At 39.0% G+C, this 25,430-nt stretch overlaps 1 protein-coding gene across 6 annotated transcripts in view; it reads left to right on the top strand.

Annotated features, from left to right (window-relative positions):
• LOC102289180 (disks large-associated protein 1) overlaps positions 1-25,430 on the top strand; it is a 168,299-nt gene extending 142,869 nt beyond the window's left edge. For 5 of the 6 annotated variants that reach the window (XM_042214560.1, XM_042214559.1, XM_042214561.1 and 2 more), the window contains 10 exons: positions 384-508; positions 2,977-3,102; positions 3,248-3,406; positions 3,727-3,809; positions 4,712-4,757; positions 6,092-6,373; positions 11,016-11,148; positions 13,084-13,175; positions 13,881-14,033; positions 17,643-25,430. In XM_042214560.1, coding sequence (XP_042070494.1) covers positions 384-508; positions 2,977-3,102; positions 3,248-3,406; positions 3,727-3,809; positions 4,712-4,757; positions 6,092-6,373; positions 11,016-11,148; positions 13,084-13,175; positions 13,881-14,033; positions 17,643-17,867 — 1,424 coding nt within the window. In that variant the 3' untranslated portion in view covers positions 17,868-25,430. Of the gene's footprint in view, positions 1-383; positions 509-2,976; positions 3,103-3,247; positions 3,407-3,726; positions 3,810-4,711; positions 4,758-6,091; positions 6,374-11,015; positions 11,149-13,083; positions 13,176-13,880; positions 14,034-15,603; positions 16,259-17,642 lie in introns of those variants that run through there. The other variant, XM_014329567.2, reaches the window with a different exon arrangement.

Genomic DNA, 25,430 nt, shown 5'->3' with positions numbered 1-25,430 from the left:
AGGATTATAGTTTTTCGTTGCATTATTGAACTTGCACCTTTCAACATCATAAAAAATAGCTTTCACTTTTGTGAAAATGTGGCTTAATATTTTGTCATAGTTCTGATATATCCACATCCATTTTTAGAATTAAATAAATAAAAGAAATTTAAAAATTATGTCCTTAAAGATGATGTAGGTTTTCTGGTATTGAAAATGTGATCAGTTATAGGTCTTCTGTGGGTATTGTATCTGGGTACAAATGTAAAAATACAGCTTTTGGTTGTAGGCATAGTTACCTCAAATCTTGTCATTCTGGTGCAGTGTTTGTATATCAAACTAATTTTTAACATATCCTGTCTCCTCATCTTCCCGTCTTCTCTTCTTGTTTCTTGTTCCTTTAGTTTCATCTTGCATCACCACTTACAAGAAAACTCCTCCTCCAGTGCCACCCAGAACTTCAACCTGCTCCACAGCCTCCAAGCCATACATCTCCATTACAGCCCAGAGCAGCACAGAGTCTGCACAGGTACTGCACAAAGAATTAGTCCATCATGTTAATCTGCTCTTTGTGTGGTTACATCCTTATGTGTACCATGTAGGTGTCATTCATAGCAACATAAAGGAAGCATACGTACTTTCATTGTTTCCTGAGTAATAGTGCTTGCATTCACACTAGGTCTTGTGCAGTTTCGTCCATAATTTGGAATTTAGTAAAAAAAAAAGAAAAAACCTGCATTAACTGTTTTTATACGCAGTCCATCATTTTCAACACAATTTAAAATATAGGAAATCATTTTAATATTTGGATGAAAGTCCTTTCAGGTCATTGACTCCCTGAAGTCTAGATCCTATGGATATCATCATATACTGTATTTTTTTCCTTGAGATGCTCTGCCAGACCTTTGTGCAGTGACCTTCAGTTGTTGCTTGTTGTGGGTCTCGTCTGCCTTCAGTTTTGTCCTCTTTGGTTGAGATCAGATGACTGATTTGTCACTGAAGAATATTCTATTTCTTTGCTTTGAGGGTCATTATTAATTTCCACTGTGAAAAATCATCCAATCCGTTCTGTACCATTAGTCTAAATCTGACTATACCCCTGCTCAGCAGTCACATAATTCATCAATATACACTATTTATCCAGTTCCACTGGCAGACATACATCTTCATGTCATAACATTGCCTGGTTGACAGATGATGTTATCTTCTTTAGCTTATGACTTGAGGCGACTGTTGCTGTGAATTGACCCAGTAGAAATAGAACTGAATCAATGAGTTGTTCATGAGTTTCATCTGTCTAAAGATTTTATTTTTTACAGAACTGCACTTTTAGATGTTTTCTGGTTAATCTGGTCATCCTGGTTACAGAGTTGGGCAGTGCATTACTTGTTCCAGCAGACCATCTGACATCCCTGATTTAGACATTCCTAAACTTTGTGGTATCTCTCTGATAGGTTTATTTTGTTTTTTCAACCTAGTGATGGCCTCCTTTATGTGCATGAACCTCATGTTGAGAGTTCCTGCACATAAATGATTGCTATTGAGTGCAATCATTTCCAGATCTCTTATCTTCTGAATTGGTTATAAACCAATGAGGGAGTAGGTCTCACTTGAACATGCTTGTCCAATTATTTTCGGGTATCTGAAAATAGGGGAATGTAGTTTCTAATCTGTTAATACAATACTTTTGGTAAATCCCCTGAGTTAAAGCTAAGGGTCTTGTTTAAAATTCACTGTGGTGATGCACAGAGGCAAAAATACTAAGAACCTGCCCCAATAACAGGTAAAAAATTTGATGATCGATGAACTTCATGTAATGAAGGAGGCCCTGCAGTCCAATCCCCAACAATCAAGGCTGGCTATTGGTACATGGAATGTCACCTCACTGGTGGGAAAAGAGCATGTGCTAGTGCATGAGGTTGAGCGATACCAGCTAGATATAGTCAGGTTTAGCTTAACACATGGCTTGGGCTCTGAAACTAGTTTCCTGGACAGGGGCTGGACTCTGTTCCAGACTGGACTTGGCCTTTGTGGGTACATTGGGATGCTCTTGGGAGTATCCCCTCTGATGGTGACTCCCTTGTGCTACTGGGAGACTTCAACGCTCACATGGGCAACAACAGCGAGATGTGGAGTGGTGTGATTGAGAGAACTAATCTGAATCTTGGTGGTGTTTTATTACTGGTCTTCTGTGCAGTTTGTCCATAACGAAGACCATGTTCGAACATAAGGATGTCCATAAGTGCATGTGGCACCAGGATTGGGGGTGGGTATAAAAAATGGATTTTCCTGGTTCAAATCGATTTTAGTTTGAATAAAGCGATTTCAATTCATTAAATCCTGAATAATTTTTTAAATATAAATGTATTTTGCCAGAAATGCCAGAATCTCAGGCTAAAGCTTACAAAACTATTTCAACAACTGCCAAACAGCTAAAACAGCAAATGCGAGCAGGTAACGGATTCCACTAAAAAGATGTAAACACAGAGCACAGTCACCCCGTTCACCCAACGGCGTGTACACGGGCATGTCGGGTGCTAAAGGGCGACATCTCACAGATTTTGCAGGTTTTGTCACTCTCTGACCAAAATTCACTGGACCAGCACAAAAGAATATAAAAACTGCGCTTTTAAAAACTTTTGCCGTTTCGCTTCCACCACCAGCTTCTTGTACTTCAAGAACAGTTGACCATCTCAAATCTCTATTTTCTGCATTATTCACCTGCTTATTAAGCACCAGTCTACTGTTGTGTATGGTGCTGTTGGCTGCCTAATTTCTGCTGTTCAATACCGAAGAAATTTAAACTTTTACAAATTCTACCAAATTGCAAAATGCTTAGCTGTGTCTCTAATAAGACCTCTGTAACTTTACTCTGCTTCACTTCAGCAGCATCAGGTAATGTTCATCAGCTGATTCATGGTTTTATTCATGGATGGATGGATGAAGGTGTGTGATATAACTTGTGTTAAAATGACTGTGTATTCTAAAACTAACCAGGATGCCTACATGGAAGAAGAGGGACCTAGAGGCGACATGACCATCCAATCAGGGCTCAGTAACTCCACAGAAAGCATTGACAGCATGAAGGCCTTGACAGCTGCCATAGAAGCTGCTAATGCTCAGGTCAGTGCTTTAGTGCTTTAGTTTTTACTGTAAGCATCGTCGTAATAAACACCCACAAATATTTTCCAATTTCAGCTAGAATACACTGTATTTTTATTGTCTTACTGAATATTGTATTTACAGTGTTCTCAATATTCTTGCATAGGTCCACGGACCAGCCAGTCAGCATGTCAACAATAGTACCATGACAGTCAACACCACCATCCCCTCAATCCTGAGCAGGGGGCAAGTAGTTGAAGACCACCGGGATGATTATAGGAAAGATGCGTTCAGGAAGGGAAAATGTCTCTCCATAGGCATCCAGGTATACGTGAGATCACGGTCAACGAAATATTGAGCTTCAGTTACTTATAAATTATGTGGAGCTTGTTTATCTGTGTTTTCATTTCTGCTAAGAACCACATGTTACCCTGCTGGATAGAGAATATTTAACAAGCTTCACACAAAGTAGGGGTCTGTTTCACCTCTTTTTTACGATGACTATTACTATTTTCCTAAAAATTCTAGATCTGCTATAAATCTGTAATCTGTCTTGGGTCTCCTTTACATAAAGAAATGCATATTCATTTTTATGAAGCTTATTGTTGTGATTATTTTTGGTTTTGCTCTTTTTGCCTCCTCTAGGTTGACGGACCAGAGGATGTTCCGGATCCAGAGGACCCCTCCAAGTTCACCTCTGTAGGTGTGCAAGTGGAAGATGACAGAGGGTGAGACTTTTTTTGTTGGATTTAGCCTAATGTATCTAAACACAATAACACAATAGCCCTCTTTTCTACTTCTTTTGTCATTTATACGTTTCTTTGAAGCTATTACTGGGAAGCACATTTCAAACAGTTGACTATTTTAAATGTTCTCTTTTGTTTTCTCCTGCATGTTTTTTTCTGTGTGCTTTTCCTCTGAGAGTGCAAGCAAGGGAAGCAGTACTTACACAAGTTATTTCATTCATTCGTCCTCTGTCTTTTGAGTCTGGAAGAATCCTTCATAATCCAGGTTTTCAGCATCCTAACATCCCATCTACTAGTGGACATGGGTTGTGTATTTGTAGCCATTTAATGTGCTAGTTTGATACCCCTTAAGACCATTTAAGCATGTGTTATCTGCTTCAGGGTCTCCCAGTTGGATGTGACCAAGATACAAACATTCAGCTGTATCTAAACAGTTTGGAAAAGCATAACTTTTTCTGTCATGATGGTGGAGAAAGACTGTTGATTTAGCAAAACTGACAGTGTCAAACTGTAAGCCAGCCCAGATTATGATGCATCTAATTTACAAGCAGCTACTTCATCCTTATTTTGCGCTACTTGCAACTTTTTTATTTCTTTTATTGGAGCACTGAACAGTTAAGCTCAGATGGCACTAATGCATTTAGAAAATCTTTTATAACCTCTGGTAGCATTCTTTTTACACCTCTTCTGACATCGTAGAGTCACAGGGAACCTCAAATCTCCAAACAAAAAAGTAGCAATTGTTAGATGGAAAAAGAATAGACTAGTGCAAATGTAAACTTACAACATTTTAAAGATGTGTATGTGAAGACATATGTTCTCTGAAAGCAGAGGGCAGAAATTTTATTTTAGTATTTATTCTTTTTTCCCCCTCTGATGCTCAGGTATCGTCGGTTCCAGCGCTCCAATAGTGTGACAGCAGCTGTGCAGGTAAGTTTTGGTACCGACTGCACCCATACAAAATAATGCTTGCAGCTTCCTTGAGACACACTGGTCGCTGAGTTTAAAGCAGTGCTAAAGAAAAGCCTGCACCAAAGCTGCAAGGTAAAAGAAATGCACTGGCTATATTTTAACAAAACACCCATATTTTTTAAAACATGAGAAATACTATACTGAACCAGAACATGGTCCAAGAGTTGGCAGTTTGCTTGAGATCAATGATGCCTCTTAGCTTATGAGATATTTACATTTAAAAAAGGCACATATGTCTTTTGTTTGTCTGTCACTATTTCTGTTATAATCACAAAATATATATATTTATAGTTTAATTCGCATAGTATTCACTTGCAGCCAATTATGGAGCTTTATGAATGCTACATTTTTTGTGCTGGATTACCCACTCTGAGAGCCTTTTTATATCTATTAGTATTCAAAGGATAACAGTCTTTTACCGAAGTCCTTGTAGTCGAGGAATAACCAAACAAAACCCTTTCTTTCATTTCTTACTTTCTGGATACTTGCAGGATGGCGTTACCTTGCCCTCCAGAAACACTGTGAGGAATTTCGGAGTAATTTTTGACCAGTACATTTCCTTCAGTGCATATAATAAACACATATGTAGGACTGCTTTCTTGTATTTGTGCAATATTTGAAGGCGCTCAACCTTCAAACAATCAATCAATCACAGCTTGAAGATGAGCCTGGCAACAAAATGTAAAACAAGAATATAGGCACCGAACTCAAATGGTGATATCGTTCTTTAAAATTTTATCCAAAATGCAGTTTTGGGTTTTTTTAAGATGAAATGTCATAAAATAATTAATTATTGAGGGCATCAGTGCTTTTTTCTGTTAGTTGACATGACAGACATTCGGTTGGTGCAGTTTTGGTATTGAAACTATGACATAGCACATGATGCTACACTGATTACTGATGCTCAAAGCTACTTAAGAACAAATGTTGAGCTTTAAAAAGATCAATTTTGGCTTGAGATTGCGGTGGTATTTGGTTGCAGTTTTAATCGAGTAGAAATCGTCTTTTCATTTGAATATTTCCTCAAAAGTAAAGTAAAAAAAGCCAAAAACCTAATAAAAATAACCAAATTTGGGCCTACTCCGTTATACTCATTAAACATATTACACTTGTAAAAAACATCATCTGTTTCTGAGGAAGTCGGGTTTGAACTATCAGTTGATTTTTTTTTATGGCCCCTTCACTTCATCTCTAAATGAGGGTGAACATCATTTAGCAACAAATGCAAACAGGTATAACAGACCTGCACTGCTCACAAATCCACTGATTTCTGTACTCATTATTCCATCCAGGCAGATCTGGACATGCCAGACCTACTAGACACACCTATAAACTCCCCGGACACTGACATGGAAATGCTGTCATCTCGTGCCATCCCTCGGCAATATTCCCGCGATGCCACCGCTTCCACCGTCAGCATCCAGGGCTCAGGGAACCACTACCATGCCTGTGCCTCTGATGACTATGAGGATGTGGGCTTTGACCCATCCATCCTTCCCCCTCCAGACCCATGGATAGACAGTGTAACAGATGACCAACTTGATGTCAGTTTCAACAGTTCTGCTATACTGGAGGTATGTGGGAGAATATTCAGTGATACTATTTGGTTAACTTTAGTTTTACATTACATTTACAGTTGCGCTCATAAGTTTTGCCTATTTTCTAGATCAGGGGTCGGCAACCTTTCTGATGATGAGTGCCATCTAAAATTTCCTCAGAAGTCAATGTGCCATATGATTGCATTAGCAATAGATGTAATAACGCTGTATATTAACAGTTACACAATATATAGAAAAACTTAGAATAGAATTATATTTGTTGGCAGATGTTGGCAGCTATCAGTGAATAGTTATCAGCTATTTTGAAAAAAAAAAGACTTTTTATGTTTTTTTATGTTTATGGCCTCCTCACAACAATGATAAGAAAAACAAACTGGGCCAATATGGCATGTTTGTTAATACAGAGACACACATGTTAATGTGATCTCTGGTCTCCCACTCAGAGACACAGGTCTCCGAGTGTCCAGCATTCAGAGGCTACCTGAGGACTCATGTGAGAGAAAATCTGCTCACACAGACATGTAGAACCAAATACTGTCAATAAGGCCTCTGCAATGTTCTGAAGACAGTTAACCTTGTCAGGTAGTGATGAAAATGCAGCTCCATGAACACGCACAGCTGTGGATTCCAGCTGCTTTCGTAGTTCTGCAAACTTTGACCCCCACAGAGTCGAGCTTTTCAGTTCAATCAGCTGCATTTCGATGTCCTCTGTGTCCAGCCAGTTAATGCGAGACAAACCCAGCTGCTCATTAAAGCTTTTTGATTTGATTAGAAAAGAAAACATTGGTCCATACACCTAATACACTTGTTGTGCCGAGGGCTGGACTGGGACAAAACATCGGCCCGGGGATTTTGACTAGAGACCGGCCCACCAGGTATTACAGGAAAAGCCACGAACCCTTTGAATGAAAACAAACGCTGTTGTGACAGTGATGTACAGTCTTGTTGGTCTATGTATGATTTCTATGCATGTTACATCAGATAAAATCTTTGGTTGTAAGCTTCAGATAATTATTTAATAACAGACGTTTTAAATGAAAATAAGAAAGTATTTCTTTGTGCCCCCCTCTCCCTGTTAATGCCCTACCTGCCCCCCTGGCAGAACTAGACCCGCCCCTGCACAGTTACCAGCTGTCAGCTACTTAGAAAAGGATCCTGGTGTTATTTGTCTCTCAGAAACAGTTCATAACTTCAACTCCTTCATGTCACCTAAAAGGTAAACCTGTTTCTCCATCACCTGTTCAGCTCTGATGATCCAGTAAGGACATCTCCTGGTTTCATCTTCATGTTTCCCTCTCACCACATATCCAAACCGACATCATGACCAGCAGCTTTACAGCTGTGGCTCCAGCAAACATCAGCTGATACTAGAAATTAATATTAAATAAATTCTAACAACAGCTGATCAAGCTTAAACGTGCTGCTGTTGTTTAGCGCGACATCCGCTGGTTTCCTCTTTCTGGCGCAAAGTGGGCGATAAACAAACAAGACAGAAAAGCCGATCAGCTGATCATTGATCAGTTTCATGATTAAAGTAGCAACAGGAGAGGGAGGGGAGAGAATGAGAGAAGAAGAGGCAGCTGTGCAGCTTAAAGACACAGAATAACTCCAGCTGAAGTTCGGGACAAACTGTTCTTTTTCAGCTCAACATGAAACGCGTAATATTTTCTCTGAATACGAGACGATTCCATTTTTTACGGAACATTTGGCAACTCTACTAACTAACCTTATGAATAAAATAAAGTTCACTATCAGTAACATTATAGCACCTGCCCAGCTGTATAGAAACTCCGTCATGCTGGCTAGTACGCAGCACGAGTTATTGTAACTGACTGTGAAAAGTCAGCACAACGAAAATAAACTCCACCTAAACTTGGTTCATATCTGACCCAGAGAGACTGCAGGTCATAACTTCTTACCTGAAGTTCAGTTCACCTGATACTCGGACCGGCAGCCGCCTCGGGTCTCTGCTCCTCCTGCCTCCCCTTTCTGTCATCCACCTGCTGCCTCTGTGGAAGCCATAGTCCCCACCAAACAACTGAACAATGGACTGGCCACCGGTATGCCCGATGGCCAATCCAGCTATTGTCGTGCCATCAGTTAACCCTTAGCTGGCACACGTGCCCAGGGTTGCCGACCCCTCCTCTAGAGAATATGGATGCTAATACAAAAGCTTTTCTTTCACTAATGGTTAGTGGTTGGGTGACACCATTGTCAAAAAAACTACCCAACTACCCCAATGACCCTGATCAAAAGTTTACATACTCTAGTTCTTAATAGTGTGTATTGCCTCCTTTAACTTCAATGACTGCTTGAAGTATTTTGTGGTTGTTGTGGATGATGCATTTTATTTTCGCAGATGGTAAAGATGTCCATTCTTCTTGGCAAAATGCCTCCAGGTCCTGTAAATCCTTGGGCTGTCTTACATGACCTACATGTTTGAGATATCCCAAAAGTGGCTCAATGACATTGTAATCAGGAGACTGGGATGGTGACTCTAGAATATTTACTTTTTATCCTGTAAGAAATTAAAGGTGGATTTAGTCTTGTGTTTTGGATTATTGTCATGTTGGAATGTACATGTGCATCCCATTGACAGCTTGCGGGCTGAGGAGTGCAAATTTTCCTCCAGTATTTTCTGATAACATGCTGGATTAATCTTGAAATCAATTTTGGACAGGTTCCCTGTGCCTGTGTAGCTCATACATCCCCAAATCCCCAATGTAAGTAATCCATCCCGGTAATGAGGCTTGCTTCCGAGTTATTTAGCATATTGTAAATAGGCTGCTTTGGGGCATTAATGCAGTTGTGGTTTTCATCTGGGGACCATGTAGCCCATTGTTCTTCAAGTGCCCCTCTTTTTCTTTTTTTTCAGCGAGTCCTGTATGTCCGTGGTTATTTGTGGGTTTTTCTTTGCAATTTTCTGGTAGTTTTGGCTGAAGCTTTTGTTGGTGTACCTGTCCGTGGCTTGGTTTCACCATAATTCTACTTCTTAATTAGAGTTTGAACACTACAATTGTCTGGATACCTTTTTACGTCCTTTTCCTGTTTTATAAAGTTCAAGTTATCTTCTCCCACAGCTCCTTTGATAAATCTTTTTCTTTCTCTATGGCATCAGGGGAGGGAGACAGGACAAAGACATGCTGTGGAAGAGAGCAAGAGATTAATAATAACTAATGATTAAACACAGAATTGTGTGCAAACACATAGTGAGTGAAAAAAGTTGAGCAAAGAAGAAATACTCAGTGCATCATGGGAAACCCTGAGCAGACTACACCTATTGCACCATAACTCTATGCTTTATCAAAAAGGAACGTTTTAAGCCTAATTTGAGTCTTTTAGATTGAATAGAATGAATAATTTATTCATGTTTAATCTGTTGATTTAACACACAGATCGATAAAAGTATTATTTTTATTAAATTTCAGTATTTTCTGGCTCAGACTGACTCACAGTGGTGCTGTTTCAATCTAAGGAGACTGCTGCAAATTAGAGTTTTGAAACTTTAAACTTGATTGGCAGATGGCCGCCCCTCCCTGTGCCTGGTTCTGCTGGATGTTTCTTGTTGTTAAAATAAAATGTTTCCTCCCCACTGTCGCCAAAGTGCGTGATCATAGGGGGTCATATGATTGTTGGGTTTTTCTCTGTATGTATTATTGTAGGGTCTACCTTACAATGTAAAGCGCATTGAGGCGACTGTTGTTGTGATTTGGCACTTTATAAATAAAATTGAATTGAATTAAGATAACCTTTATTAAGATAAGAATCCATCAATGGGTCCCTGCATGGCATGTACCACCAGCAGGTAGAAGTGGTTGATATAAAATATCCTATTAATTCCTGGACAAAGCTGGACTAAAAGACAGCAGACACCCTGGTAAAACAGCAACAACCTATAAGTGTAGAGGCTGGGGTCTGCCACACCGGGCAAGACCCTAGGTGCTAGCTGTGCAAAGACCCTGACACAATCCAGCACATAACGGCAAGATTCTAGCAGGCAAGGCATACATGTAACACCATAACCACGTGGCTTGGATATTATACAGAAACATCTGTGTCGAGTATGACCTGGAAGTCCTGGGGCAAAAATGGGAGACGTCCCCCAGGGTGGTTGAGAATGACCGAGTCCTGTGGGACTTCTAGATACAGATGGACAAACTGGTGATGGATTAGCCATCTGACATAGTGGTAGTGGACAAGCAGAGGAAGATGGCCATAGTGATAGTTGTATCTATACTAAGTGATAGCATTAGGAAGAAGGATCCTGAGAAGCTCGCTACCAAATACCAAGGGCAGAGAGAAAAGCTAGAGAAGATGTGGCGGGTCAAGGCAACTGGAGTCCCCGTGGTAATCTTAGCACTTGAGGGAGTGACCCCCAAACTGGGCAAGTGGGAAATTATTATTGTTTGCGTATTTATTTGTGTATGTATGTAGATGCACTTTCTCTGATTTTATATGTTATATATTTATTTAACATAGCACAATAAAACAGCACTTTCTCTATCGTGCACATGCAGATGGGGGCAGCTTGGGTTTCAGGAGTTTCCTCATGGCCAAGGCTAAATTCTTGTGACGTGAATTACAACTAACTTATCAACCCTGTAGAAAGTACAGTATACAGTTTTCTGTAGTGATAGTTTTATTATTTAAATGGCAGGTGGTGCAGAGATCAGTTTGCCAGAGAGACGGACGGTGGTTTCTGAAGCTGCTGCAGGCTGAAACCGACCGCATGGAAGGCTGGTGTCGACAGATGGAACTCGACCAGCGGGAGAATGACCTGCCTGAAGACAGTACGTCTTTGTGTGTGTGTGTTGTTGTTGTTCTTCATGTCAAAAAATCTCTCTCAGACCGCATCCTTCGTGTGTGTGTGTTTTCCTAATACTTGAATCCTCTTCCAGGGGTTAGGGTTAGGAGGAGGCAACATATAAATTTGATTGTTTCCTAGAATCTCATGCAATAAGTTGCGTTTGAGTCAACTGCTACTGAAATACTACAAATACAGTGTATTACCTCCATTGTGATGATATATCAGTTCAATTAAATCTTATTTATATAGCGCACAGAGTGTGAAACAGTTTGATAAGATTAGGCTTTCTGGAAAAGTACTTTTGCCCTCAGTGCTCGATAAATGGTAACATGACCAATATAGCGAGTATATTGGGTCCTAACGCTGCAGACGGTCACTGCTGAAAAGATTGGCTGTTAACAAAGTGCTGTATGGAAGCATACTAATGGAAGGGAAAAGTCTGCTAGCAAATGGTGCACAAGTAATAGAGACATCTGCAGCCTTAGGAAGATTGCCAAGAAAAGTGTCAATTACTTGAGAGAGATTCACAAGAGGTGGACTGAGGTTGCTTAATAACAGCTTAATAGTGTTCGTAATAAGCAAGTCTCAGTTTCAACTGTGAAGAGAAGGATCCGAGCTGCAGGTTTAACAGGACGAGTTGCAGCAAGAAAGCCATCGCTAAGACATCAGAATAAGACAAAGAGACGTGCCTGGGCCATGAAACACCGCCATTACACTACTGAAGACTGGATTACGGAGTGATGAAGCAAAATTTGAAATCTTCGGTTCACCATGCAGGATTTTTGTACGCCAACAAGGAGGTGAAAGGATGGTTCCACAGCGTGTGGCATCAACTGTCAAACATGGAGGGGGAAGTGTGATGGTCTGGGGCTGTTTGCTGGATCCAGGGTCAGCAGCTTGTACAGAGTGAGAGGCTCCCTGAACCAAAACAGCTACCACAGCATTCTGCAGGCCCATGCAGGACCCTCTGGTGTGCACCTATAGTTGGTCAGGGGTTCATCCTACAACAAGATAAGGACCAAAACATAAGTCCAAGCTATGCCAGAGCTACGTCAGGAAAAAAGAAGATGGTAAGCTTGAAAACATGGAGTGTCTCAGTCTCCGGACTTAAACCCCATCGAGCTGATTTGGGATGAACAGAAGTGTGAAAGCAAAGCAACCTACAAGGTCCACGTTTATGGGAACTTCTGCAGCAGATATGGGAAGAACTTTCTGAAGAATATTTGATTTCTGTTGTAGAAAGAATGCCACGGGTGTGTACAGCTGTTATATCTACTAAAGGAGGCTACTTTGATGAGTCAAAAGTTTAGAATACACTTTGATCTATAAATTGATTCCATGATTATTTTTAACTCCAATTGCTTATTTGTGATTTTCTTTCATTTCAGATTGCAATTAGACGTTAAACTGCATAATTTACAAGAAAAAAATTGGAAAAGTATTCCAAAACTTTTGACTGGTAGTGTAAATATATTGTATATATATTATATTTATTATAGTTATTGTTAGCCATTGATGCAATGACTATATTGTACTTTGTGTGTAATGAATGTAGTTTATGTGACAGTTTACTTTTCTGCGTTAAAATCAGAAAAATAAGAATGGTTCCAAGATATTCTAATTTTACACTACTGTAAATAATAATATAGTCCTCAGGATTGTGTGTGACCAGGTAGTCAGCTCTGGTATGTAAAGCAAATTCAAACAGTCATAAAATTGAGCATCAAGAGCAATGGCATTTAATGGGACAGGGTTACACCCACAATCAGAGTAGGTTCAAATGTCAAGCTCTCAGAAAAGCTCCTGAGGCTTAAACAAATTTGTTAGTTGCCAATCAGTGATGTTGTAGTATGTGCATGTTAAGAACAGATCAATATGTAGAAGAGTCTCTTTCTAAGCTCTGTGTCTGTGCTTATAGTCCTAGAGAAGATGAGAAGTGCTATGGGAAGTGCTCAGCTTCTGATGTCCCAGAAGTTTGAGCAGTTCAGGGAGCTGTGTGAGGAGAACCTGGTGAGTCTGAAGCAGTGGAAAGCGTTTTGTTTCTGTGTAGCAGACTTAAGCCTAACTAAATTTTTTTTTTAAATTTCATTTCTTCCTTTTCCTTTTAATGAGCTTTTTAATTTCAATTTTTCCAATATTTTTCTTGTGTTTTCTAATGTTTAACCTTTTAAATTGTTTCATTTACTGAAGGAAAAACCTTTACTTTGATTATACAGTGAATATTTGATTGACTGATCAACTGAATGTAATAAAATATTAGTAATGGCAAATGGTAATTAATGCCAAGCTTATCATACAAAATGTCATCATATATTTCTATAACTGCATACTAGTATCTTTTACTATTTCAAGTCAAGTAGTGTTTTACTGTCAGCCCAACAATATATACGCTCAAGTATGCGGTGGGACGAAATATTGTCCTCCTGGATCAAATGTGTGTAAAAATAATAAAATGAAAATGAAAAAAATTCAAATATACATATATACAACCATACAAAAATAAGACAAACTAAGAATAAGTACGGGAGTGTTGTACTTGAATAGAAATAGAGTAAGAATAGAAAAGAATGAGAATATTTACAATACACAGACAGAATTCACAGACAAGTTTTTTGAGATACTATATATACAAAGTTTAACATGAGAGTGTGTATAACAACTTTTTATTCATTTTCTTGTTTTTTTTCTATTCTTCCTGCTTATCTACTGTCATAGAACCCCAAAGCCCACCCTCGTCCAGTAGCCTCAGATCTGGCCGGTTTTTGGGATATGCTTCAGTTGTCAATCGAGAACATAAGCCTCAAATTTGATGAGCTTCACCAGCTCAGAGCCAACAACTGGCGGCCCTTGGATCCCCCAGACAGAAAGGTACACTCACAACTTCCATCATCCATTGGCTACATGATTGCTGATCCAGCTCTTTCACTGCATTACTTGCCAAAAGATGACCTCTGTCGGTTCCTTCAAACCTTTTTAAGCATTCAATGCTGACACATTAGAGGTCAAAGATTCCTGCTCAAAACATTCCTAAAACGAATATGTGTGGCTACACATCATGATTTTGACTAATAATAATAATAATAATAATAATAATAATAATAATAATAATAATAATAATAATGCTTTTATTATATTTATTTATATATTTAAATACTATTTAAGTCAGTTTTACACAAGTTCAGTTGATATATACACAATACACTAGACTTGACATGGTACCTGCATTTAATTAAAATAATTAACCTTAAGCTAAGTGTAAATATTGAAAATAAAGGTTTGAGGTTTGACGTGCATCCACTGATGTTAATTGTATGACATATTAATATGTTTGATCGTGAGTCAGAAAAGAAACCAGTCCATTTATATCATATATGTTTACCAACCAATTTATTAGGTATACTTTTTCAACTCCTTGCAAATATCTAACCGGATAATCACATAGGAGCAGCTCAGTTCATGTAGACATGTCGACATGGTCAAGATGTCCTGCTGAGCATCGGAATGTGGACGAAAGGTGATTTGAATGTATTCTCAAATGGCCTTCTCAGTCACCAGATCTCAATCTAATATAGGATGTGGTAGAATGGGACCCACATATCGTGAGGAATGTTTCCGGCAACTTGTTGAATCTATGCCATGAAGAATTGAGGCAATTCTGAAGGCAACAGAGAGTCCAAGCTGGAACCTACACATAAAACAGCCAGTGTACAAATTGCAAATTGCATTCATACCAGTTATGAAGTTATAAGTTATGCTGACAGTCTCACTCACACCTTTAACTCAGATGTAAGGTGAGCCTACACTAATGTTTCACTGTTAGCAGAATAAAATGAACACAGTCTTTGAGTGTCAGACTCAGTGAAGGCAGCAGTAGGGGAAATAGGAGCGTCTACTCATTACTTTGGATGGTGACCTACTTTGGAACATCCCTTAAGGTTCACAGGTTGTGTAAGGGTTTTTCTGTGTAGAGATTATCTAAATAACAATAACAGCATAATTACTGTACTTTCACCAAAGAGTGTAGGTGTGGAATTATTTTTGCAATCACTCTGGTATCATGTTTTGATTTTCCTTGTTTACAAAAACTGAGAAAATGTCAGGAAAAAAAATCATGTTTTGGCTTAAAATCTCTATCCATGTAAAGTTGGCAGGGTGATGAGTCGTGTCCTAACAAAAGTCACAAAAAACAAAAGCATCTGACAATTTTGCCCCCTCCCCACTTGAAAAAAAAGAACAAGAAAAAAACTTTTATCATTAATGTGAATGACAGCTGAGGTTTCTGTGGTTATACAGATACTGTTGCCTGTGCATACGTGTGAGTGGATCTGTAAATGTTGCAGATGTTCAGCATCATTGTGAATATTAACTGGCTTTTTAATTTGCTCTCATTGTTGTCTTTTTCTTTCTTGTGTGTGTTTTTTTGTGTGTGTATTGACAGTGAAGGTGCTTGCAAACATCAGTCAACATAAGAGCAATGCCAACAGCACAAGGCCTTGACCCCTGTGGGCCTCCTAGGATTCATCATGTCTGTCTTTCCATCCATCTATCCATGCTGCTCTCTGCTCTTGCTTCCTTCTTTCACTTACAGCCACCTTCCTGTCTGTGGCTTTTTGCTTTGTTTGTTGTGTGGCTAAAACATTTTACAGGACATCAAACTGCTACACACCAGTTCACAGTAGGTGCATTTATAAGGATTTGCAAAAGAAGTTACAAAATAGGGAAAATGAAGCTCAGGGTAACCCTTTATGATTGAAGTATAATTCAAATATTTTATTTCCAATGTACACAGCAAGTCTTCTCATTCTTCTGTTACTTCAATCAATAGCAGATTTTTATTTGCATATCTTTCCATTTAGTTAGTACAGTCCCAATCAAAAGTTTAAGACCACTTAAGAAATGGCCAAAAATCATGTTTTGCATGGTTGGATCTTAACAAGGTTCCAAGTAGAGCTTCAACATGCAACAAGAAGAAATGGGAGCAAAACATTTTTTGAGCCTGCAATTTATTGAAAACAACACTAAAACTGGAACAGGCTGTTTTACAGCTGATCAAAAGGTTAGGCCCACACCTCCAAAAAACCTGTAAGCCCCCCCCTCCCCCCCCAAACAGAAATCAAAGTTCCAAACATGAACTCTGTAATGAGTAGCTCCACCGTTATTGTTGAGCACTTGAAAATTTGTTGCGGCATGCTTGATGCAAGCTTTTCCATGAAGTGAGTGGTGAAGATGGCCGCACGAAGGGCATCTACTGTTCTCAATTGGATTTAGATGAGGGGAACATGCAGGGTGATATTATTCTCCTGGAAGAAGTCCCTTGTCCAGCGGGGATTGTGCACTGTGGCACTGTCCTTTTGAAAAACCCAGTTGTTACCACACAGACGAGGGCCCTCAGTCATGAGGAATGCTCTGCAACATCTGGACATAGCCAGTGGCCATTTGACGCCCCTGCACCCCTGAACTCCATTGCTCCACTGAAGGAAAAGCACCCCAGACCATTATGGCACCCCCGTCCACTGTGGCGTGTAGAAAACATCTCAGGTGGGACATGCTTGTCGTCCCAGTAACGCTGGAAACCATCTTTTTAGCCACCAGGATCATTTAAGAAAGTCCAAATGACTGTCTTACTGCGTCCCACCTCACTGCTTATGCAGTTCAACAACCCGACCACGTTCAAAAAGGGAACGTTTTTTGCCTTTGCCATCATTAATTGTATCATTTCAATTATATGATTTTTGTAATTTAGCTAGCTTAAAGAGCAGCAATAATTTTAGCAAAATTGTCGAAAGTTTTGTTTTCAAGCCCGCCTTCAGTTCATATTTTTAGCAATTAAAATGAGACGGTACTCACATTTTAATAGCTGGGATCAGCAGGAAGTGTAAAAATGAAGAGAAAAGACTGAAGCACAGAGCTATAAAATAATTATTTCAGGACATTTATGGTGTCATAGAGTGGAATCTAAATATTGAATAAATTGGAGCTATATCAGTCCTGCAAAGAAATAAAGAAAATGTCATATGTGCAGGAGCAGTCCTTGCCACATGATAGATAGGAAAGATGCATGCACACAGACAAAAGGACCCTTTCTCACTTGAACATATCTAGCTTACAATCATGCCAAAGCCTTGTTTGTTCAGACAAATACATCTGTCTCTGTCAGAGGTATGACTTCAGCTGTCTTCAAGCATATAGATTGTTACACAGCAACCAAAAAACCTTATTTGAAAGAGAAAATGGAAAGATTCTGATAATCAGTGGGTGACTCATGCAGAATTCTACAGAATGGAAGTCATCTTAACTCATTCTCATTCCTAGGCATACAAGCACGCACACACACACACACACACACACACACACACACACACACACACACACACACACACACACACACACACACACACACACACGCACGCACACACAAATAAGTATGTCTTTTTCCTGAAAATGTTCTGCCCTTCCCTCCTGCCATCCCCCTCCCAGGAGAGGCGGCTCCCACCTCCAGTGCCAAAAAAGCCACCCAAGGGCCCCCATCATCACCCCCCTCTGGCCAGAGACCGCTCACTGGAAAGCTCAGAGAAACAGCGGCAGGAGGCCAGGAAGCGCCTGATGGCCGCCAAGAGAGCAGCATCTGTACGACAAAACTCAGCTACAGAGAGCGCTGACAGCATCGAGATCTACATCCCTGAGGCTCAGACAAGGCTATGAGGACACTGCCAGAGCCACACAGGGTTGACACGCAGTACACACCATTCACACAGAACACAACAAATGTATGGTTGTCCACACAAAGGAAAAGGGTTTAGACGCATCTGGATATATTATTTCATTATGCACAATGCACTCTGAGGATAAATAGAGCTGGAACATTGATGGAACATGTGCCCTTTCCCAATGCTCACCTGTCTCCTGACTGGTTTAGTTACCTGTAAATGTAACCATGCTTCCTCTGGATCCAAACTCATGGTCCACATGGTCCAAACTCGGTCATGTTTAAACATTCTTTAGAGCAGCTACATGGCAGACACCCCAAAATTGGTTTTAAAATTTCAGGTTATATTCATCAGTTTTCACAGAGTGAGTGTATAGTAGGGAACACTCTCCTGACTGGAGTTTCACAGGTGTGATCTATCTCATAATCAGGTGTTGAACCATAACACGAGTTTGACTGAACAAGTTTACATATCTACAGAGGAAGCAGGTCTTCTTCCACGCGGTATAGCACGTTCATGCACTGTCTATAAATGAGTGGCTGTGCTTTCCAGGTCACAAAAATGAAATCAGCCAACCTAATCTTTAGCTCCACTAGACTCGTGTTCAAAATGTGTCAACTCCTCTCATTAAATCCCTTAAATAAATTTCTCCAAAAGTTATCATGGTATATTAGCTAATTTTATCACTTTTGAAAGGACTTGCTGAATCAGGTAGTTCATATTAGGCCTCACACAGACACTTGCTCAAATACGATCACTCCTGACTCCAAAGTAACAAAGGTGGTGATTGGTTTCATAAGGGTAGCCCAAAATCCAGTGGGTGAAGTAACTGTGGTTATGCTGTTTGTTGCCATGTTGCATTGCAATAGTAACCAGGGACAGAAAAACTCATTCTAGCACCTTTTATGTTTTTTACTTGTGTTTTTGTAGCCTCTGTAGATCCCACACAGGAGACGGGAAGGCATGGGGTCAGATCCCTGAAATCTGCACTGCTAAATGGTGACGCTATGAAATCCAAACGTTCATTCTTTTAATTGTTTGGGGTTATCAGCTGAACAGATTTGGTCAGATCATACAGGTGTCTTTTAAATGCCTTTTTAACTTGTACAAATGAGTACTGCACAGAAGTGATGGACAATCTTACATAAACACACAGAAGTAATAATAATCTTGTGTGACATGAAAATACTTCACATGCCACTCATACATAATGAACACATGAGTGCTCACAGGCAATTTCTTTGGTCTTGTGGCTGAATGAACACTGCAGACTGGTGTCGTATAAAACAGCGTATCACTCCCCCCTCTGGAGAATGCCATGATCACGATTGTTCATCTTCCTCTCCATCTCCACGTAATTATCAACTAGTATTTCCTTCCTCGTAAAAATGACTGAAATGGTTTAAGAAGATCTCTGTTATTTTGCAAATTTCAATACAATTTTATAGTTTGGACATCCTTCAGTGGACAAAGTAGCAGTTTAACAGCTCCAGTACTAGTCAGAGACACTGCTAACACAAGCCTTCAGACAACTGGAGCTTTTCCATATTTGAGTTGTTTCAAGCCTGTCTGACATGGTTGCTCTGTCTCTGCAGTTCAATGCTGTGCTGACCAAAACAACAACAAAAAAACCAACTTATAAATAAACAGAATTTTATTTTAATGCTTCTTGTGTAAGCAGAAAGCCTTCACATGAATTATTAAGTGCTCATACTGTCAGAAAGGCAGCAGTGTGTCATAAAAGTGTTTGTATCACCACCTGTGCACAGGTTTGCAAATCCTCCCTTTCTTTGGTTTGACTTTAGTTTGTTTCTCCTTGTTGGCTTTCAAGGTGATTTGTCTTTTACCAGGTACTGAAACAGTGTTGGGCAGAGTGCATTGATGGTGCTGAGAGAGATACAGTACATACAGTTGTGGTCAGACGTTTACTGACACTCATCATGGGCATGAATATCACAGTAATTTGGGGCTTTTACTCATTTCTTTTAACTGTTCTTTTTCCAGGGTGGCCCGTGCCACATACATCTTTAATGGACTTAAAAAACAAGTTTGAGTTTATTTTGGATTTTCTTTCATCCACACAGGGTCAAAATTACACATGCAACCTCAAACGCGTACTCCTACGTGTTATTTGGTTAAATGTCCCCTTAGCAAGCTGCACCTCGACCAGACGCTTTTGGTACTCATAAACAATGTTTGATGATGTTTGAGTACTGCTCTTGGCAGAATTGGAAAAGTTCATTTAAATGAGTTAGTCAGTTAGTCCACACATTTACAGTAGGGTTCGAGTCCAGGGATTTGGGAAGACCATTCCAGAATCTTAATGTTTTCCTGCTTTATCTATTCCAAAAAGTTTTGATTTGTGTTTGGGATCATTGTCTTTTTTTCACCCATCTAGCTGTTGGTTCGAGTTGAAGTTGAAGGGTTTGGAGGTTGTCCTCCATTATTCCATCCACTTTGTGCAATGTACCACTGGCAGCATGATGCTGCCACCACCATGCTTAACAGCTGGTACAGTGTTATTAACGCTGCAAGCATCACCTTTACTCCTCCAAGCGTAGCTCTCGTTATTGTGGCCAGATTGCTCAGCTAATGTCTCCCTGGCCACGTTCACCAGAAGGTTTTCCATTTGGGCAACTGCAAATTTCAGTCAAGCTTGAAGGTTTCAATTTTGGAGCGTAGACTTTGTTCTTGGTCAGTAGCCTTTGATCCCCAGCTATTTAAAACACACTTTACCATGGACAGTGACGCTGGTGTTCCAGCAGTTTACAGCTCATGCCAGGCTTGAGCCTGAGTGGTTCCTGGGTTGTTCCTGAACATCCTGAGTAATTTCCTCTCATTTGAGGGTGAAGGTGGTAACACATCTGAATAACTTGTACTCATGTACAGTTGTTTGAACTGATAATTTGGAAACTGTAGTGGTTTAGAAATAGTTTTAACAGATTTTCCAACTTGTATAAATTTATAATTCTCCTTAGATCTTCACTGAGTTCCTTAGACTTTACCATTGCTCTAACTATTCATCAATCCAGTAGGTGCTGGAAAATAATGTTTATGCTTCAAAGAACAACTACCACTGTCAGACATGATCACTAATGAGAAGTTGATATGTAAGTGGACGGGTTCTTATATAGCACTTTTCTACTCTACTTGAACACTTAAAGCACTTTATACAACTTACCACATCATCTACGTCTACATACAAGTGATTTCTATGTTACATTCATACACACATTAGACAGCATCAGACAGCATCCTGCCCAAGGATACTTAGACATGAGATTGGAGTAGCCAGGGATTGAACCACCACCCTTCCAATCAGTACCATGAACCTGTCTGGATTAGAGAAAACAAAAAAATCAAAATAAATTCAAACTTGTGCACTCAATTCTTTTTTTAGTTTTCTAAAATAATTCCGGAAAAGAAAGAACAGTAGAAAAAAGAAAGAATTGTGATCATGAAAAGCTCGAAATTTCCATTACATTTATGCCCATGAGGAGTTTATGCAAACTTCTAACCTCAACTGTAACAGATGACCTTGCCATGATTTGAAGCTGAAGTAAAGCCACAGTAGTTATGCACTAAAAGTGTTCAGCTGATCACCCTTTACGTTTGTTTACATTCACTGAGGTAAAATACTGAAATTTATTTGGGTTAAAACTAATAATGACATTGATATAAGCTTACCTGAGCCGTTCAAAAATGTATCATACGTTTTTGGACAGAAGGGGCTCAAAATTTAGTTTTCAGTAGCCATCCAGTGATAGCCATACATATTTTAATTTAACCACAACTATTATCTTTTCCTAAAATAGCCAAGTAGCTAAGTAGGTTTAGTGCCTGGTCAAACAGTGAGTGAAAACAAAGTTCAAGTGTATGACTAATAGAAAAATTTGACAGCCAGTGATCTTGTGTGGGATGTTAACGCTCTAGCTTGTGTTACCAGGCCATAAATTAAACTTTATTGCATGTGATTCTGACTACAAAACACAACAAATTCATGACAGAAGCAGAAATTATGATTCGGTTGGTTAATAATCTACAATGTAAAATATTCTTGTTGGATTATAGTTGCAAAACTAAAATAGAAGTTTGTAATTTGAGGGTTGAAGAGAGGTGGTAAGCCATTTGATTCTGTCATGAAACTCTCAGAAGCAGCTAGCAGCTACTTCATTCATGAAAAGCTGTTTGCTCACCTTTTGGTGAGTTCAATGGGGCATTCGCACCATATGCAAAGTGAAAGTACTTGTGAATTCAGCTGCATTAGCAACTCAAATATTAGCCCTTGTTAGCCAACAGGATGAGGAAAAGTACAGACAATAGTTGGAATCAAGAGAAAGAAACATATTTTCACACCTTATCATGAAGCCCTCTATGCCCTTTTTAAAATTTGCAATCTTTACATCAGATATTTGAAACAGATGGTTCCAGCTGCGCTCAATAAATTTGTCTTCTACGTCTGGAAGCTTCGGGAGAGAATTCACAGTCAGCGGTTGAATTCCATCTAATGGGTTTTGCCAAATGCATTTCAGTTTGCCTGATTACAGAGACTTTGTGTGTAATTGCACCTTATGAATACTTTTCTTAAAGTTTGGTGAAATGCATCATAACCCTGATGATGTCATCAGGTTTATCGTAGTTTGGGCTCGTTAAAAACACATCGTTTGGTGGTGTTAACAAAGAGACACTGTCTGATACTAATGGGTAAAGGTTTGAATCCACGTTGCTTTGATTCTGATTTTGTCTCTTTGGAATTAAAATATGTCAGTGTGCCAAAGTCTTGGAGTACCCAGAAAAACCAGATTGAAGCTTATTAAGTTCAGTATGTTTGGGCTGATCACATTTTTGCAGACTTCTCCTTCAACAGAAATAACTCAGTACTGACGTGAAGTTGCTGCCTGTTACTGCTTACACATAATGAGACATTTTGACCTGGGTACTAAAATGAGAAGACATTCCAAATTCATCTGGGTCTTAGATTTGACTTCTTGGCTAAGAAGCTGCTTCATCAGTGACAAAGGAAAATGTTTAGGGCCAAGCTGATTCTCTCTGAGCCACTTCATGTTGTTAAACTGTGATAATGACATTTATACTACTACAACTGCTATGTATACCAACATGTATCTATTAACAAACTGCCATTCATTTCTTCAACAATCTGGAAATCATCAGTAGGATTCAGAGAATTCTGCAGATGATTCTAAGATAATAATGATGAAGTGTTGTTAATGAAAGTATTCTGTATTATTTTCTTCTTTTGTAATGATGAGGTGTGTGTGTTAGCGTGTGTGGTGAAGGAACGTAATTTTGTACAGGATTTGATTACCTCTGTGTTTTAATGATAATGACAGTGAGCCATATTCAGCGTAAAACACCTTTCTTATCAAGAGGAAAGGGCCATACCACTGCAGATTGAATATGCTTTGGATTTTTGGTTTTTGCATTTACAGAATCATTTCTTTTGTATTCCAGTAGCAAGCTTACTGTCTGTGAGTTTGGGGAGACGTGTTGAGTGCGGACAACATGACACAAATGTGAGCAGGAAGCAGGGAGACATACATTTTTAATGTCCTGTATTAAAATTTGCACGTTTCTCAAATTAAAGTGTTGGTTGGACATGCAGAAATGACTGCTAAATAAAAACTAAACTAAGATTATTAAAAGTGATAAAAACAAAACTGTTAAAGAGCTGTGGAAGATCAGGGCTGCCAGAGAAAATGTAAAGAAAATATCTCTGTTTTTTTGTATCTGTGACAAACAGACATGACAAACAAGAGGAGAATGTTCTGATTTGCTAACATTGCACTAACTCACTGGCAGTACAAGTTCATTTCAATAATGACAACCACTCGAGAGCAGTGCAAATTAGCAGGTCAAAGCTATATATTAAAATTCACAAGAAGATCCAATGATTTTAATGATTCTCTAACAGGAAAGAAAGCGTGCTGGAGTTGCTCAGGCAGGTCATTCTACAACTGAGGAGTGCAGCAAATTGTCTTTAAGCGTGAAGTGGGAGCAGCTCCCTGGTTGCTGGTGAGGAGCGCTCGCTGCACTCTGGTTTGTATGAACAGCAGTTCCAAAATGCATTGTGGAGCCAGACATTCTGAACAGTTTAGAATCTATTTATTGATTTGTGGTTGATATCTGGTAAAAGGTTTTATATTTAACGTACTAAAAACTGAAAATAGATCTGCAAAAAATGAATGAACTAAAATGGAATAAATAATACAGAAGAAGTATTAATATTTGTTAGTTTGGTCAAATGATATCACAGCTTGCCTGATGAGACTTTGATGGATGTGTTTGCTAAGACTCTATAAGAGTGAGTCACCACTTTAAAAATTCTCTGTGTTTTTATTGTAACACCTATTTTGATTTTCTAAAATCGTGTTTCTGATATGTGCCTGGCATACAATAATAATTAGGAAGACTAAAATTAAGACCCAGACAAATAGAAACAATAAACCCAAATATTTTCAAGCAATTAAGACAAACTGGAAACTAAGTTAGAATGAAATAAACGTTAATTAGAAAAACCCTCAGATATAATAATTCTGGTTTGTTAAAAGAATGAAATAAACGCATGAATCATAAATGTAAAGAAAGTGATATTCCTCAGGTGGTAGAAGCAGGACCGAGTGACCTGAAAAGTCAGATTAGAATCAAATAGGACTGATGACTCCTATTCTGTAAATATTTAGTTGAATTTTACTAAAGAAATTGAAAATACCTTTATTTTTAAAAGAGTTTAAAGAGTTGATCGTCACTGAATTTTTTTCTCTATACAGTGTGGCCAAGTAGCAGAATATAGAATTAAATGGGAAAAGAAATAAAGATTTAGCAATTTCTGTTTTATGTATCTTTTTAGTTTTTTAATATTAGCAGTTCTGGACATTCATTCAACTTTAGATATACTGATGCTGAACATCTCTGCAACTCCAACCAGTGGCGGATTTGAGCTCCCTGATTCTCTGCGTTTTTCCTCAGGAAGGAACGGGAAAGAACAGGTCATTTTTAAAATCAGGGTCTCCCAGACATGTTGATCTGTTAATCACAGTCTGTGTGTGTGTGTGTGTGTGTGTGTGTGTGTGTGTGTGTGTGTGTGTGTGTGTGTGCGCGCATTCAAAATTTGGATGTGTATCATTTGTATATATATAAAACCATGTCGAAGATACATTGGATGCAAGGTCTCTATAAAGTGCTTCCTGAGTCTCTTGTTTTCTATGTTGGGCCTTCCCTCTGTACGGTCTGGTAGCCTCATTGGGTCATTCTGTAAATTAACTCTCTACTTATCCCTGCAACCGATTTCTGGTGTTTGTACAGAAGATGATAAGGGTGTTTCATAACGCATGCAGACACAATATTAGTACTTACGAATCTATATCTAAGTTGAAAACATGTATTTGGTTTATTTATGATCTTATTTATTGATTTTCTAAAATATGAAATTCTGTTGAAGTGGTCTGTCATGCTCTTATGATCTTATGTTGTATTGTAGAGAGATGATTATATGTCCATAACTATTGATCAGCCCATAATAAAATAACTATTGACTCTT

Source organism: Haplochromis burtoni, unplaced genomic scaffold (genome assembly GCF_018398535.1).
Source record: "Haplochromis burtoni strain Fernald_Lab_line unplaced genomic scaffold, NCSU_Asbu1 Contig_587, whole genome shotgun sequence".
Lineage (NCBI taxonomy): Eukaryota > Metazoa > Chordata > Actinopteri > Cichliformes > Cichlidae > Haplochromis > Haplochromis burtoni.
This window is presented reverse-complemented; position numbering and strand designations above follow the sequence as displayed.